The 17920-nt window shown below is 48.1% G+C and overlaps 1 protein-coding gene across 2 annotated transcripts in view; it reads right to left on the bottom strand.

The window, feature by feature from the left end:
* LOC120948892 (serine proteinase stubble) overlaps positions 1 to 17920 on the bottom strand; it is a 99870-nt gene that overhangs the window by 27423 nt on the left and 54527 nt on the right. For both annotated transcript variants that reach the window (XM_040365730.2, XM_040365731.2), the window contains exon 4: positions 3706 to 3762. In XM_040365730.2, coding sequence (XP_040221664.2) covers positions 3706 to 3718 — 13 coding nt within the window. In that variant the 5' untranslated portion in view covers positions 3719 to 3762. The remainder of the gene's footprint in view (positions 1 to 3705; positions 3763 to 17920) is intronic.

Genomic DNA, 17920 nt, shown 5'->3' with positions numbered 1-17920 from the left:
ATACGTTTGGTGCGCTCACGTTTGCCGTACCCGCCCTGTCGGTCAGGTGCGTGCAGACGGTCGCTTGTGCGGTATCACTTTCTGTTTAATCTAATCTTATTGCTGCCCAGCCTATGCACATCGCATTATTTTACGACCACCGGTAGGAAGATGCAGATCTTGCCTCAGAGGCGCGTTCGGAAAATCGTTGCACTATTAAGCCGGATTAAGCCGTGGTTACTTATCTTGCGCAGATTAAGCTTCAAATTGATCGTCAACATTAGCATAATCTTCAATTTATTGGCCACGGTTTCACTCAGCGGAACGGCTTCCAGTGCCTGACAGCCGTTGAAATGTCGCTGGGCACTTTCGCTATTTTACAATTTACTCGTGCAGTGAATGGGGCTCAACAAATCTTTCAACAAATTATGAACAAAGCGCCTACCTGTTTGTGTGATAACTTTGCCACGGAAAATTGAGAATATTGAGCATCATATTCACTTTTTACAACACGCAAAGCAAACTTCTTCTTCTTCTTCTTTGGCTCAACAACCGATGTCGGTCAAGGCCTGCCTGTACCAAACTTGTGGGCTTTGGCTTTCAGTGACTAATTGATTCCCCCCCCCCATAGCAGGATAGTCAGTCCTACGTATGGCGGCGCGGTCTATTTGGGAATTGAACCCATGACGGGCATGTTGTTATGTACGCAAAGCAAACATTGAAGTTAATAAATTCAACGTTACATAACTAATTTTGCAATTGATATCAATAGCTTTAAATCATTCTTGTACTCTTTACTTCAATTGACACACTTCTCTCACTTCTTCTAACACACCACACAAAACAATGATCGAACCGCAATCTTTAGTGGAAAATCGAACAGCAATGTGTGTACCGATCCCAAGCATCGAGACAATCACTCGCGAACCACACTTTAGCCCGTTATGACAATGCTTCCCAGCCCACCGATCGCTATATACATGACGAGCAAACCTCCACCAGCTCGTCATCGATAATCAACAATCGTGTACATTCGTCACGGCATCATAAATCCACCCGAAACCAGGTTTGTCGCACGCGTGTGCGGCCTGCAGAGTTTTGCTTAAATTAATTCTTCCCCTCCACTCCACAGCCACTCCGCGCGACGATGCTTTTGGCCTACATACATGTTGGACCGTTTTCTCCCACCAGCATCATAAAACGATCGCACACCGCCGCTAGCCGGGAACGTTCTAGGCGGCACCGATCAAGTGATCCGTCTCTAGCAAATCATCGCGTTCGATAATCTGTTTTCGCGCACGGTCATGCAAAAAAAACTTGACCGCCCACGCTGCCTTTTTTTCGGACGGAAAAGTAGATCAAAACGCGTTAGCATAAAACATGGTGTGCGCGGGGCATATCTCATACTTGCAGGTTGTTTCCACCGTACGTTGCCCTCGGCAGAAGACGGAAAAGAGATAGGATGCTGCGTGGGCACGTGATTCTTGCCACGGCCAGCTCTTCTTGTCCTCGACCCGGAATTAATGGGGTGCTCCTTTTATGCTGGACCCACGAATTATGCCAGATTACTGCCAGCCGAGTCACAAATCTATCACCGAATCTAAAGCCCCCTCTCTCTCTCCGGAGCAAATTTGATGACAGTTTGTTGCGCTAGTCGGATCGGATCTGCGGCAAGCAGAGCGGAGCCATAAATCGTGCCTGCCTGTGCCTGCCGGGTCAAAGAAATTCTAAACCAAGCGGCTTACCTACAAAATTGCTTTTTTTTGTGTTTGCCAACCTTCGCTAAAATCGCCTTTTCCTTTGCGGTATGAGATGGGCGAAATTTACATTTTATGACAAGGCTCGATAGCGGCAGGATAATGTGCCACAAACCGGGGCAGGATTTTGGGAAGCAGCAAGAAAAGAAGCCTATTGTGTCGTGAATTATAATAAAAACAACTCACACAAAACACGACGGGTGTATAAATCACAGTAATTAATCAAAGCGAAAGAAAAATTAAAAATACCCCTTCTTGCCTAGACAGCTTCCCACAGGAACGGGTCCGTCGTGTAGGATGAGACTTTAGTAGGCCAAACTGTGTTTACCACTCATTCACCAACTCAAGCCAGCGCCGAGCCAAACAAAGTTTTATATGCTTCATTTGATTTATGTTTGTCAAAACACACTAATGAACGCATTTGGCGGGGAACAAATTACGGTACAGCACGTTTACTGTCACATTTCCAAACCGCCGTCGGAATGTTGCCGTATCACGTTTCCAAACAGCGGGTTTTTAGTTTCGCTGCCATCAGCTAAATAGTAGATTTGTACATTATTTAAAGATTTCCCGCGAAAGTGAAAAATTCCATCAATCAACCGTATCGCAACAAGCTTTAATTTTTTACGATGAAACTAAAAACTGCACCCCATCGTCGTAGGTGCTGCTGCTGCACGGTACGGCAGAAATTCGACAAACTTTTCACTTCACTTTTCACTTTCCTCGCACCTTCCGGGGTAGGATTGTTGATCGATCGATTGTGGCCGCTAGCGCGCCGCTCAATAAAAGTATGACGAATGTCGGTAGATTATCAAATTCATTAGCAAAACAGTCCATGGTTCGGGGCACGGCATCGGAAGGTACGGGGACACTATCGCGCGACTCCCAGCACAGATGGCGCAACATTCATCATCGCCGGGAGAGAGACAATCGCGAGACAACCGCAGCCACCGCTTTCCGGTTCGTCGTATTATTAGCACGTTTTTCCACACAACACACCAAACGATCGTCAGCGTCGCTCGTATCGAGCGATTGGTTGATAAGTCTTCGTTTTTTGTCTAATTGATGGACTCATCTCACCACCGAGCCGCGAGCCGGTGTAGTGCTATTAGCATAGATTCTCCTATTTTATGTTACGCAGAAAAGTCTGACGAACAAAACCCACCCCGACGTGAAAAGGTTGTTATCGAAACGGTTTTGGTCGGGTGGGGGTTTTCCTCCTCCTGCCGTATTTTTAAACTCACAAATGAGTCAATCGCAGCTCGTCAGGAAGGTGCTCGAACAGGAAGGGCGGTCGTCGAATCTGCTCTGCAAACGGTTGATTAATTTATGTGTGCGAATCCAATAAATCCAACTCGTGGGCTGTGGTTTAAATTTGACAGACAGACCCCATCAACGATCACGTTCTACTTTGTCTTTCGAAGCTTCTTCCACAGGCCGTTCCCGTTTTTTTTACGTTTGCGCTTTTGGCAAAATGTTACCCAAGAACTGTCCGGATTGGTGTGCCGTTCTCTAATTAGCAGACGGCGCCGAAATCAAACTCAAATTAGCGACCGAATCCGATTCCACCAGCTCGCGCGAAATCAATTAGTAATGGTTTGTAAAGCGCTTACGTGCTAATTGTGTTTAGGGAAGGGAAAGATGAGGTTTAATACAATAAATATGTAAGCAAGTCACAACTTTTGCACATAGATCAGAGCCCCGAAAGGGAAGTGCCAATTTTTCGGCAATTTGGGTCATAAAAATACCTTGAAAGCAGATACAAGATCATGAAACTTATTTGAGCATAGTTTATCCAAAAATCAATTTATTCTAAATAGTGAAAAACCTAACAGACAAGTTTTGGACTCGATTGGAAACAGCCCCATCACTAGCAGTGTGTATGACCTAGGTCTTCATCATGACACCATGAATCCGGTTTGTTACCAATAAGTGAAATAGCGTAAAATATTCTCAACTCAACACTTACCTATATCCACCATCGAAAGCCTTTTTAAGCGACATTTATATGACCATATCAGTTGTCCTGCAAAGGAGAAATACAAAAAATAAAAACAAATTAATATGAGCCGCCACTTGAGTTCGTGCCCCCAAAATACTGCAATTAAAAGAAAAGCACAAAGCGCGCACAGGGATTGAATGCTTGAAAGGGATTGTTTCTTATCACGATCAACCATCCATTCAACACAAATTCACGCACATACAAACAGTTGTCAATGCTGGCCTCTGCTACCTAACCACAAATCACCATAACGGTGTGCAGTAGCAAGTGGTACAATCCTCTTCCATGCGCCATCACGTGCACCCGAATCGTACACGGGGCCACCACCATCAATTACAATTCCCCGACGATCGATTCGTTTGGCACGATAATTAAGCCGTAATTTTAACAAGATACTGCAATGTTTTTGATAAAACCTTCGATCGAAAAACGGCGAAGAAAAAGCAGGACCTTCACTCGCTCGCCACCCCATCGGGCAGTGTGGCGTGCCGAGGGTCCATCAGCTCCACCAGCAACAGAGCGAGAGAGAAAGGAAGAGAGGTTGCAAGATGCAAGATTACGCCCCGACCGTACACAGGGACCATTGAACTCCCGTCCGATTGCGCCGTCGGATCGGAATCGGTATGTCCGGGCGCCGGACATTTGGCAAACATTCTCTTACCTCCCATCCTTTCTTTGAACTTTCTGATGCTTTCTACCGCCGGCCCTCGATCGGTTCTTTTTCCGGTCGCCTAACGAAGCTGTACGCGTCCCGGCGCCCAAAAAAAAAGGCGACCAATTTGCGAATAATGAGCCAGCGTTTCCGCAAGAATTTTAATCAACGGCCGCGCAATGATTCGCTAAAACAACAAGCAAAAAAAAAAACAACAATGCCCACATTGGCCAACGGATGAGTATCTGGCGATTCCGTCGGTTGGTGTCCGGGCACTGCACAATCGCAAGCTCGTTGCACGTCCATCAGTGCTCGGCTCCACATTATGCACGGTGCAAATGAGACGGACGTGTGCGCGCGCGTCCGTCTCATCTTCAACGCAGAGAGATCTTGGTCGCGCGCACGCCAGATTCATGCCGCAAATCGAGAAGCGCAAGCAACCGGAAAATGATCAAAACAATTATCAGATTAAACGGCATTATTACGATTGGCAGCAGTTTGTCGGGCTGGCAAACACCGGGTAGCCGATGTGACTCTCTTTCTCTCCCTTTCTCTCTCTCCAAAAACCAAACCACGATGATGCAAATCCCGAGATAGGCACAGGAAACAGCATTCAATGCTTTCAACACTGTCATTGAATGTTTTGAATGAAGTTTGCCCGAAAGACAGCCAGCAAAGCGGGAGATCGTACAAACGCCACACTTTCCGCGACACACGGGGTACGGGGTGCCGTTAATGAAGTTCGCACCTTTCATGCCGGCCGAGGGAACATCTCATGCAGCCCTTCACCCGATGAGCGGCCCAGGGCAAATTTGCACCGCAACCAGAAGTGAAAGCGTAGAAGCGGCAAGCGGTTGCCCGATCGAATGCGGCACCGGGTCGGTTGGGCAAGTGAAGATGCTCCGAAACGATGCACGATAAGACGATCGCCACCGCAGAAGAGGTTGCAGGAACACATTTCTGCACGGCACCTCGACAATGAAGATGCAAATCATCTGTCACAGTGGGGGAAAGGGGGTGGTTTCCTGCCGGAGGACCGTAACTTGTCTGCCAGCAGCCTGCAGTGAATGGTAACATGAATTAACAGCTTTTTTGTTCGTTCTACTCACAGTCTGATCTTAATTACATCACACACCGACCTATATTTTGCTAGCTTGTCACTGTCGTAACGCTCTCTGGATGTATCTTCAAAATGCGCCACTACTGAGTTTAATAACGTAAAACAAGCAGATGTTGTTCTTTGCTGCGCCATGGTTTGATTGTAAACAGTATTACCGTTCGAGTGCAAAGAAACACCACACCAGGTCTGTAGGTCTAGCAAATTGGACGACATTCGCCTAATCGACGCGGTTGGTCAGAACTGGGGCAAAGAATAAAAATCCCAACCAACTCACCAGGAAGGGGCAACAGACGTCAAGCTTGAGGCAAACCGCAAGCTGAAAAGGATAAGCTCGTCATCGTGGCCGCGGGCAAATAATTACGCCAAACGGTTCTTTCCGAGCGAATCGGTCAGTTTTGACGATTCTGGATCAACAACAACAACACACACACACACACACAGAGTCAATCTTGGTCGGCGTGGTCTTGTTGGGCGTTGTTCTTCCTGCTTCGATGACGGTGGTCACGGTGGACACCAATCGTAATTCATGATCACGAGCGCCCATTATGTATGTCGTTGTTAATTTTCGTCTCTCTATGTGTGTCTTTTCCGTGTGGCAGGATGGAATTCCGCACTGGGAGGGTCAACCTGAATGCTCGATACGATCTCAGCAGGTCTGGCAAGGGCGTAGGTCCGCCGTTTGGAGCAGTTTGAGGCTCTCTTTTGCCAAAATTGATTCCATCCAACTGTCAGGGCGGGAGAAAACAAGGCCCTTTTGTAGTGCGCTGAAGTGTTCGTGGAGATATTTGGTGCAAGATGTCGTGTTGCAGCAATTCTCAACAATAAAAAAGCTCCTACCATTCATCACTGTTGGCTGCCATTCAGTTAGTTTTATGTATTTGTTTAATTCTTAGACTAAACAGCATGAAAACGTTTATTTTTTGTAGCAAAAACTAAGCGTAAAATTGCTTCCATTTCACGGCACAAGCCATCATCACCTGCGAGACGCCTTTTACCCGCTCCATGATCAATTGCAAACGCTGCTGCTCGTCCCTGTCCCATCCTGCGAGAAATCAATAATCATTAGCAAGCGCACAGAACGCCAGTGCCCCGGCGTAGGTAGCACAAAACACGATTCTGCCGACCCTGAGCAGCGATCCCGATTCATGTGCTCTTGGGGGTTTCTTTTCCTTCAATTTCCCTTCAACCTGACACTGCTAGACATAAAGCTGACGGGCAATTGCAGCTGCACTTGCCACCGTCGGAGCAAACCCACCACATCGACCCGCGCACGACGAAGCGTGCGTAGTAAAGCGGTGCGCTAGGGCATTACCCGCGGCACGGGCGCACGCCCGCAGTTTAATATAATTTATTAACCAATCAGTAGCACATCAAAATAATAGACCCGTTCGGAATAATAATTCATTAGCTATGCACGAACCGCCGTTGCACCGGCGGTTCGTTTTCGCGCAGACGGTCGACCTTCGGCGAGCGCCGGCTCAGGTTGGCGTTTGTCTGGGTGGTCCAACCAGTGGGCCTGCGGTATCTGGCTGTATCAATCCGACGAGCAATCCGTCTCCGGTGACGCTCGGTGGAAGCATGCAATGGTAGCGGCAATAAAATCACGATGAAGGTGCATCAACAAACGGAAAAGCAGGATTGGATATCAGAGTCACAATGAACTGATGATTGAGATTTTCTGAATGGAAAAGCTTGCTCGTTATTCAAATTGCATCACTTGAAAGGGGTAAAGTGTCTTGCTCCATGGGTCAAAAGGTTTGTTTCTTTTTGTTGTTGTCTATGTCAAGCAAATGACACAGAAAAGATTTGATTTACACGTGATAACTTGCTAGTGCACTCAAACATTTTCTGTTATACTCTTTTCCACATGCTGTTATCCCTCAACTGTCTATGGATTATTTTTATTATTTTGCTAAGCTTTATCCGCCGAGCTTTTCCACCTTCTTGGTGGGTTGATTGAGCCACCAACAAAAAAAAAAAACACTTTGCAAACATAGCGGGACAATGCTATCTCCCCTCACAGCGAAAGAATAAAGCCAGTGTTAGAATGAAGATCGAAAAAGCAAACGAGATACCCATTCGCACGCCAAACGTAAATCAACACCTAATCATTGAAGACATTGTGCGGAGGTGCGAAGAAGCGTGCGAAATGTAAACAAAAAGCTAATCAACCCGGCGACATTAAGCCTGAACCTTTAATGCCCTAAGACGTGAGACATCAGCTGGTGGTGCTGCAAGTTGATGGAAGCTTATTTAACTGTTTCCTCCACGGAATGATAGTCTAATGTTTGATCCAGAGATTGTATTATATGGGGACACAGTGAGCATACCATTTGGGATGGGAACAATCACATATCTCATTGATCTATTGTGCTCAGGCAGTAAAATAAATAAAGAAGACCAATAATACTTTGCACAGAGGACAGTTTGGGATCGATGACACCTGTCTCTCTTAGGTGTACCTTTGTCATCTTTTGACAGAACCTTTCAATGAGAAAACGCCATAGTTTCATTATGGAAATCCATCCCTAAACCAAGCGCTGTCCTTCATTTGCGCCTTACCTCCACGACAACATGTCTTCCTAGTGGCTGTGTAAGTGTGTTACTGCCGAGATCAACTCGCGCGACACTCGCCAGTAATCAATATTGACCTCCATTTGAGGAGTAAATTGATACGGCATAGAGAATCCGCAACCTCAATCCTTCGGTCGAAGCCGAGGGCAGATAGTCGTCGGCCTGGGCTGCCGCCGATATCTTCCTAGCAAACAGCACAGGCCCAACGAGCAAAACATAACCGGAATGGTTGAGCATGGAACCGGGTAGCGTGCTTTTGCCCGATCGTATCTCGCTTCTATCGGCTGTTGCGTTTCTATTCTTTAACGCGCTCGTTCTATGCACACACGCATCAGCGCACAAACACCATGGCCAGCAACGACACCTTAGTCCAAAAAGCAGTGCCGGCACTATCTGTGTGTGTGTGTGTGTGTGTGTGTGTGTGTGTGTGTGTATGTCAGAACGTATAGAATAGCTATCGTGATGTCTTGTCATTTATCACTCACCGACAACGAGTGGCGGCGACGACGAACCCGAGCCGCCACTCGGGAGCCCAAAAGAATGCCAAATCGGAGCTGGTAGCGGTCCTCGGCCTAAGCAATCCTGAATCCGACCAGACCCTTCGGTCTTTTTCTCTCTCTCTCTCAGGAAGCCACCGCCCGCGGGACAGAAGCTGTTGATGGGTTGCGACAGTGATAGGTTTAGGCAGGCCGTTGTGCTACCGCACTGTCCGCGCAGAAGAATAAATGGCCCACGGGCAAGCAGCCTCCACCCTTCGACGAAGCCGGGTGTCCACCCGTTGCACATGGTAGCACATTTTTCCGTTATTCATTCTGACAGCGGGTCCGGCCTTTGGAGCGGGCTCGTTTCCTCGGCGGCACGAGGCGGTGGTGTCGCTTCACGTCCGTCGCTTCATGCTCGCCCGCTCACAGAAGCCATTTGTTCTTGTTGAGCCCCGGTCGGATTATTTGCCCGCGAACAAAGTCCATCACCTCGCCGCGTCGGCGCTCGTCAACCTCAGCGAGTATTACTTCATCGAGCTTTTCGCCCCGCAGGGATAGGACAACACACAAAAACAAAACCCGCTGATCGCCGAACGCTTTCTGTGTCATCGCGGGCTGTGCCGCGCTGATCAAACAGTACAGTGAGTACATCGGTTCGGAGTGACTTCCAAAGACAGTTCCCTTTTTTGGAGCTACCGATCCGGGACATTCCAATGGACTCGAGGCATTTCTGGCCGTGTGCTGAGGGAAGCTCTTTTTCTACCGCCGCAGTGTGTCGGGACCGACCTTCGGCGTTCGCACTGTTGCGCTAATCGACAACACGATCGCCATCGCCGCCAGGTGGCGGTGGTTACATACACGCCCGGGATCATGCCGGTTTCGGATTCGTGGTCCGATGAAACCTTGCCGATAGGCTGGACGACGTGATGATTCCACGTTTATGGGCATCGTTGCTCGTCGCCCGGATATGGGCCATTCGATTCCGAGGGACGCACCTGTAATTTTGACCAGCAAGCTATATCCTGAATCGTTAACGTTCTAGTGACCTTCAAGGAATTGCTCCAACAGTAACAGGACCGTTTTGGAAAGCTTCTGATCGCTTGCAAAATGCAAAAACAAACAAAATCCGCAACGCGATCAAAATCTGCATTGACATAAGCAATTATCCTCGCGCACCATTAATCACCGCACCGGCCGAACCTGGCGAACCAAAATCCGTCCTCATCAATGCCAATCAATCATCGTTGCCAAAAAGGTCCTGGTCGCGGGACCACGAACGTTGGCCACATCGAATGAAGTTGTCAATGCGGCGGCGATGGCGCAGGTCAGAAGGCGCCGTCACGGTCGAAAGGGTTACACACACGCCAAACATAACAGCCTGTTGGGCGCTGCTTTCACCGCGCGTTTCCGCGTGACCACCGGGTACCGGGATGAGTTGGCAGGATTATTTGCATACAGTGTCAGTGGGTTGGACACTGGAACCATCCCATGCTGTCCATGTGTAGCTGTGGCTCGTGATGTAGGGGCCCCGTGCTCTGATGATTGATGAATGCTCGATGATTTTGGAGGCTGCAGCAGTAATTACGCGAACAAACACAGCGCCCATTTTGGCAGCTGGATGCAGCTGGAACACAAAAAGGTTCGTACGAAACGAGGCTTAACAATAGTGCGCATACAAGGCAGACATCTCCATTCAACGGTACATTAAGCAAAGGGAAGATATTTTGGAGCAATTTCACATTTTTCGCTAACTACTGCGCGTCCGCAACACCTACTGCAACAAACATCTCCACAAAGCAAAATTGATTTCTTTTGCAATGATCTTTTGATTAATGGAAACGTGCAACCTGTTCGGTCACTTTAGCCCATCAAAAGTGAATGGCTTTGTGGTGGTGCGTGTGCAATAAACTGCAACTCGTAATGAGCTATCCGCTGGACACATGAGGGTACAGTACGCACCAAGACGTATCTCTTTAGCGAGCTAATGAGCCTCAAATGAAGCCCCAGACATGCTTGGTACGGCCCTTTGGCTACCGTCGCACCCATCACCATTGACAGTGCAGTCGTGTCGCTGCTTACACAGAAAATAGCTACAGCTATCATCATCATCATCCTCATCTTCTTCCCCAATGGTACTAGCGCGGTGAATTTGTTTTTATTTGATGAAACTAATTAAAGCTGCAGTTTTGCGTATCGTTTCCCATTTCACCTGGGCCTGTTCTCGTTGACTCGGTCTATGTCGTCTATAGCTACTGCCGTTCGTAGTGTCGGTAGCATGCTTCAAACCCCGTACGCCGGTTCACTCTGCTTTTTTCCCCCTGCAAACAGCACAAACGGAACAACAGGATGTGGAGAAGAAAGCTGTGCACCCTAGAGGGCAGATCCCAGTGCAGTCCGGTTCTGCGGGAGTACGGCTCTACCCTCCCATCCTCCGCTACTGCCGCTCGAAGCATAACTTTTCGAATGCCAATCATCACCAGCGACATTGACGACTGCGGACAGACGCGCGGGATCTCGTTCGCTCTAGTGCGGTCAAATTCATCAAACAGCAAACCGGACAGAAGTGAAAAATTCATCCCCTTCCTCTCATTGCTAAATGAGCTACGAAAGGTGACAACGGGAAGGAGGGAAAACAACCAACCAGATCCGACCACTTTAGCAAACATCGGACACCGTCCTTCCACCAATGCTTTACCCGCGACCGATTAGCAACAATCGGTTTCTCTTTCGTTTTCTCAGCGCCCGGACAAACGGACAAGTCACACGCGCAAACTTGCGCTGCATCCGGTGCTCCGAACGGTCCGAACCGTACGGTTGAATGTTGTCTGTCGATGTTTTCATCCACCGGTCGTCCAGAGTGGATTCGATTTCATTTGGTGCGTGTGCAATTAAACGCCAGCACCGCCGGATCCAAACGACGAACTGGCCAGTGAACCTTTATACCACGCCACAGGCTGCAAAAAGCCCCGACCGAAGTGATAGTGACAGTGAACGCTGATTTTTCACACCACAGACATGGACAGGTAAACGGGTGGGTGTGATAATGATTTAGTCGTTTAAGAAAGAAATTAATTACGCCGGCCAGCTAACGAGTTCTAGGCCGACACGTTCGCGTGACGTCTGTTCGGTGATGGCACTGCAAACACCTTGCACGCTGCCGCTTGCATCTGCCCGTATTCCTCAAGTCAGCGTACCATTTGCGTACCAAAAAGGCGGCTCACCTATAAACCTTATTCGGTGCCGAAAGAATTCCTCGCCCACTCCGCAGATGGAAGCAAATTGGTGCAAAAGCTCCAAACACTCCGAGATTCACCGATCTGCATTATGGCTGCTCTTCTTCTGTGTACGTGCTTATGGCGTATCGTCCGGGTTTTTGCCCATTTTGAATCGGTGCAGAACGCTGTACCGATTAGGACTTGGTTGGTGGGCGGGGGGGGGGGGGGGGGCTGGAGGTTCGGCCTATTAGGTACAGCTATTTGCTGTCGGTTCGCACGCCTGCTCGGCCGCAGGAAGAAAAAGGTTGCGTCCGTGTGCCGGCGTGCCGGTCGGGCGTTTTGTTCGCGAGCACATGGAAAAAAGAGATGCTGCAGCATTTCCACCGCACGCAAACAGAAGGTGCCCGCGCTAATTGCTATCATTTCGATCGAGTCCCGTTCAACGCGCCTACCGGAATTTGCCTCGCACAGGTTCTGGCCCACGAACAAGCAAGCGCCGTGTGGCTGTGGCTCGAATTAATCCTACGCAGCTTATTGCATTAAACTTAACCGGTATGACCCCCGGCGGCGGGAGTACCGCCCGGCATGAAGGATTCCCGTCCGGAACATCGGTTAGGCTTTTTTTCCCTACCCCTCCCCTTTTTCCGGGCCTGCTCCGTACCGTTTAGGTTTCCGTTCACGGCGCTTCGGCTGGTGGTAGTACGCGGGACAGGAATTATTTGCATTCCTGGCAAACATTAGAAGATGATGAGTGGATATGGATACTGCTGCTGGGTTGTGCATAACCTTGTTCGCGATTGTGGCGTTATGGTTTCGGAAGCAGTTTTGCGGTTTACCCCCCCTTTTCCCTGTGGCTTGCTTCCCGGCAGCCGGAAATCGGAGTAAGGAATGTATCTGCTGCCCATTGATGCACCAACGGGCAGGCCTCAGCGGTGTGCATAATAGCGGGACGGGACTGGCCGGGGCGGTACTTTTGTTTTTCTAGGTTAGTTACATAACTGTCCGTTGTGGGTGCAGATCGGGATTATTTCCTGTTTTTTTTTACTCCACACTGCAAGATGGTGCAAAAGCAAGCATCCCTCTCTCCATGGGTGTGGTGCAATTTCATGATGAAGACAGCTTACAGCTCACTGAGCAATTTGCCCGATGATCTTCACGAGGCCGATCGAGCGATAACTAGCCCCGCTAATAGGAAAGTTGCCCCAGTCAGGATGTTGTTTGCACCGAGCGATTTCACGTTAGAACGACATTGGCTAACAAGATGAGCCGGTCGGCGGACTGCGTTGGTCGTGAGGTTAATTTACGTTAGAAGATTATTATGATGCAGAATCACCGGGCTAATGGTGTGAGGGAATTATTTAGATATAATTTAACCTGACAGCAGCGTGCCTTGTGATTGGAGTGTTGGCGCCAACTGTGTTGTGTGCGAGACGTGAGCATGGTTGGTCGTCAAGAACTATCAAGAGCCTTTTCTTTATTGAGTTGAGTTTCTTTATTGGTTTAACAATATGTGATTGTGGTGAATAATATGAGAAACGTTTAAAGAGTATTGAGGAAGACCCTTTGGACACATTTCTAATGCAGATGACGGTATTAGCCAAGCGTATGACACAGGACCGCAAAGTCCAACAGAACATTAGCAATCACTGAACCTGCTGAACCTTCCATCATTACGAATAAGATAGGATCTTGATTTACAATTTATAGCTCAACTTCGATGCGTTCATAAGGAAAAGGGATGTGTGACAGTACTTGCACCATTTACTTAGCCAACATAATTTTCCATTAAATTATTCCTCGCATCAAGGTAATCTTCATTAAAATTCTATTTCATACTTTGCAAAACAAACAATTTTACTCCCAGTCTGCAGCTGCAACGGATGAGCCTCTTCGTTGTGCTATAATCACTGTCAGTCGGCCCATTATCGTATAGGCCACCGTTACTGTGCCATTACCCACCAAATGCCTGTTATCAGCCAGGGCACAAGTGTTGCACTGGGATCGATTCTGGCCTCTGTTATTAGCCAAATGCTTTCGATTTCCTCACTCTCATCATTAGACAGTGTACCGCACTGCCATTAGCCTAGGACGGCGGCTCCATTCAAATCAATCGATCATGACACTATCGATACCATTTGCCTATTGCAGAATTACCCACCGACCCGCTAGAGAGTGGGGTGGGTCGCACATCTGCTTGCTTCCAGGAATTTTTGCACAGCACCCATGTACCCGTGTTCCTCGCGCTAACGACGAATCACACATTCCCGTTAGAGAAACAGCACGGCGAGCAATTATGATTACGCGCCGAGCGATGCGTTGGTTTCATTTTCACCGCCAAACACGGCGGCTGGGACACCAGCGTACAGCAGTTGCAAAGCAGATGCAGTGAAAGTAGTATTACATCAAAATTACACGCGTTAAAGTGGACGTAGATGGACCTGGACGGAGACGCGTGTAAAATTGGAACCCGCGCGAAGATAAGAAACCCCGCACAACATGACTAAATAGTTTCATGCGTAAACGCGTCTAATTAACGCGGGCATTGGGGCGAACACGGCAGCCCCCCACACACACACACACACACGGTTGGTAACGGTTCCACGACCGGCGATATCTGATCGGTGCATCTAATCGTGTTCAGCACATCTTGCACGGCGTGTTCTGTGCTTTTTTTTGTTTCTCGTTCGCCACTGGTTTGTGTTGCGTGTGAGATGCGTGCGTGGTACGGTAGGTGTTTGCCTCGACGATCCTCCATTTCGTCGGTCGACCATGCGGACGGCACTGATCGTAAGATGATAGCAACCATGTGAACAGCTCGGCTGGTAGAGCGAAGCGCACGATTAACCCGCAACGGGGCGACAGATATTCTCGTGACAGTTGAAGAGCTGTTTTACCCGGGACGCTTTTGGTTGTCCATAGGGAGGGGGAGGTTGGGAAAACATCAAACTCACACCTATTCAAGCGAGCCCTTTCTCACCTAGCTGCATTCAGCCGGAGATTCCCTACCTTCCTTCAACACATTGGAAACGAGGATGGGTTGAGAAGAAGGGGACATCCATCACAAAAGGGGTGCCTTTGGTTGACCATCGATTTTCACCAATTTTCAACACTTAGCTCCATCCCTCGGAACGTCCAATCGTCTACACACACACACACCGTACCCAACTCATCAATCGGACACGTTCCCAAGCTAACGGTTCCATGTGGTGATCGCGGTTGTCGCCGGACGCAAGGGCTTTTTTTTATTCTACTGCTTCTGCCGTTGCTTACGCAACACCAGCTTCAACCGATCGATTGAGCAATAGCTCATCAATCATTGAGCAACGGGGGCCGGTTAACCTTCTGCCCGTTTCGAGCAGACCTCTCCGATCACACGATCGGTGGGGCGAAACGACGGCGTGCTGTGCCTCTCCGGGACACCCCTTTTTTCCCGCGAACGAATTCCCATTCCCAGCAGCAACAAATGGTTCGATTATGATAATATATCTAATTGATTACCGGCTCATTTGAATATTACGATCGTGGCTGGTGTTGCAGGCGCGTTGCCACGATCAGTCGGTGGCCCGTGGGGAGTGCTGTGGTGCGCAAAGTAGATCAGTTTGTGACAGGCGTGAAACTATGATCGCCACCTTCCGGCACGCCCCAAACGAGCTGGTGCGTATGTGCAGCCGGTTTTAAGCATTATGCCCTTCCATTATCACATCTGCAATTATAGATTTGATATCAACGGCACTTCTTTGATTCCGTGGTGAATTATCGCGCCGTTTTTTGAGCTTTTTTACGAGCTCAAACGAAAATTATTTACGAGAAAATTAAAACAAATAATGTACGCTTATGCCATCCCTGGAAGTGTTCCTTTCGATCCATTGCTTAAGCCACTTACACAGCAGCCGTACATAGTGGGAACTTATATTTCCAGCTTCCTGTAGCTGACCGCAATTTTACACACACACACACTTCAATCGAGCGCAACAGGTTTCGTGAGGTGCATAAACACACTTTAATTAATTGCGGGAAAATTAACTTCCTTCCTTTGCTTTTAAACGGCCCCGCCAACAACCAACGCTCTTCAGCAAACGAGGTACGTTTAAATGATGAGTAAGTGTTTCTTGGTGTTTCCTATTCAATTCTCATCGTCGCGCCCTTTTTTCTCGTTCTTCATCTTCATCCACGGCACGGGATGTAAGTATCAGCCCAACGATACCGCGTTAGTCCCGGTGGTACCCTTTAGCAAAGCCCACCCGCTCTTTAGTTCCGCCATCCGACGACCGACTGTTAACACACACAAAAAAACCGCTCACAAGTGACGAATCAAACCTCTCTTATGCTCATCCTCATACGGGCTCATGATCATTGTCACCTGACAGCAGTCTGCTACCGTTGGACGCATCTTTCAGAAGCAAAACTTGGGAAGAAAAACGCGCCACACGCATTCAAAAAAACGCTACGCCTGTGCCCGGACCCGTAATCGGACACTTTCTGGTCGGACGCACCGAAAATAAAGCCGTAAAATGGTGTCTTTTAGCAGCCACAAAAGCCACAAACATACCGACAGTGGAACCGGTACCGTTGAGTGATGAAGATGGTGGAAATATGTTTGTTCGCTTCTGCAACTGTGTGTGGTGCTGCGAAACTGTTCATAACACACGAGAAAGCATGGGAAAGTAATAATTGATTTAAACGTATTTTGTAAGGGTTATTTTTCGGGGGAAAATAAAGATCAAAATTGCAAACACAAAAGGAATGATCTGTATCAAACCTTAAACCACCCAGACCGTGCCGGGAAAAAAACAATCAATCAGCGAGTGCTTAACTGTCTGCCTCAAGAGCTATTGTTGTTGGGCTATCTTATTGAAATTGAAAACAATTCAAACACAAACTGCCAGAGGCTATTGCAATTGCCCTTTACCCTTCGATTCGATTATTCTGTGCGGTCATCAATCCACCGATAAGGTATCGATCAAGCTGCGTTAAGGTATCGCTCAACAAACGTTATTCGCATTTTTTGCTGTGCAACACAATACGGTTTGCACAATTATTTTGAGCAGCTTAAAACGATCACTTTAACTGGCCACATTCCAAACGCATGCTCTAATCTCGAGCGCTGGAATCCTGCCCTCGTGCTTCATCCTGATTTAGTTCTGGCACGAGTACGCATCAGCCAGTTGTGTTGGGATGGGTTTTCTTTTTTCCCCAGACAACACCATTTTAGCGACCAGAACCTATCGATACCATACCGACAAACCATCACCATAAATCCGTATAAGTGATGTCGATGTGACAGTGTGCTGCACACATATCCCGCCCAACAACACTCCTCGAACCGTGTCGAGTGCAGGTCTAGAACGAAAACCCCCATTCTCATCGAGGATAGCAAACTAATGAAAGACAAAACAAGCTTTCCCATCCCGTTAAGCGACTGATAGTGATTTGTTTGTTTTTCTTCTTCGCTTTTTTCTCAACACGAAAAAGAAAAAAAAAGCATCTTGCGCAATCATTCTTCGTCTATGTCCCCGTCACCGGGGCCGCGTGTACCGTCACATCGACGACGTTGCAGGAGAATTACGACATCAGCCCTTGGAACGCTTTCACGCAATACCAATTGCTTGCGGATAATCCATAAATTTAAATAACACTCTTTCGCACGCGTCCCGGCTGCGTTATCAATCAATCTTTGGTTAGTAGTGCCTGGGATAACGCTATTACCCTTGTCCTTGGAGTTACCACTGCTTGGGGTGGTGTAATGGAAAGCAATTGGAAATAGAAGCGAAAAAAGCGAGGTAAAAATAAACGCATCCGATTTCCGTTCCACGAGCTCTTGTTAACCCTGGCTTGGTTAGAATTTACAACATTCCTAAACAGGCTGGCGTGATTAATAGCAGCTTACACTAACGTTCGCCCAGTTCGTTATTAGTTTCAAACTGTGAGCATTACCTCTCCGCACCTGGTGAAGGTGCTGTTTGGTCAGAAAATGATGCTTAATTAAAATCTTAAGCTCCAAATGTCCAAACAACAAAATTGCATCTCGGGGGTACGGATGGGTTGAAAATTTACTTTTGTACCATTTATCTTAACTGGTGGTACACCCCATTTAGCTGCCAGCTACACCGGTGTTGTCGATTTAATTGTAACGAAAAGC

This window comes from Anopheles coluzzii, chromosome 2 (assembly GCF_943734685.1).
Source record: "Anopheles coluzzii chromosome 2, AcolN3, whole genome shotgun sequence".
In the NCBI taxonomy this organism is placed as follows: Eukaryota; Metazoa; Arthropoda; class Insecta; order Diptera; family Culicidae; genus Anopheles; species Anopheles coluzzii.
This window is presented reverse-complemented; position numbering and strand designations above follow the sequence as displayed.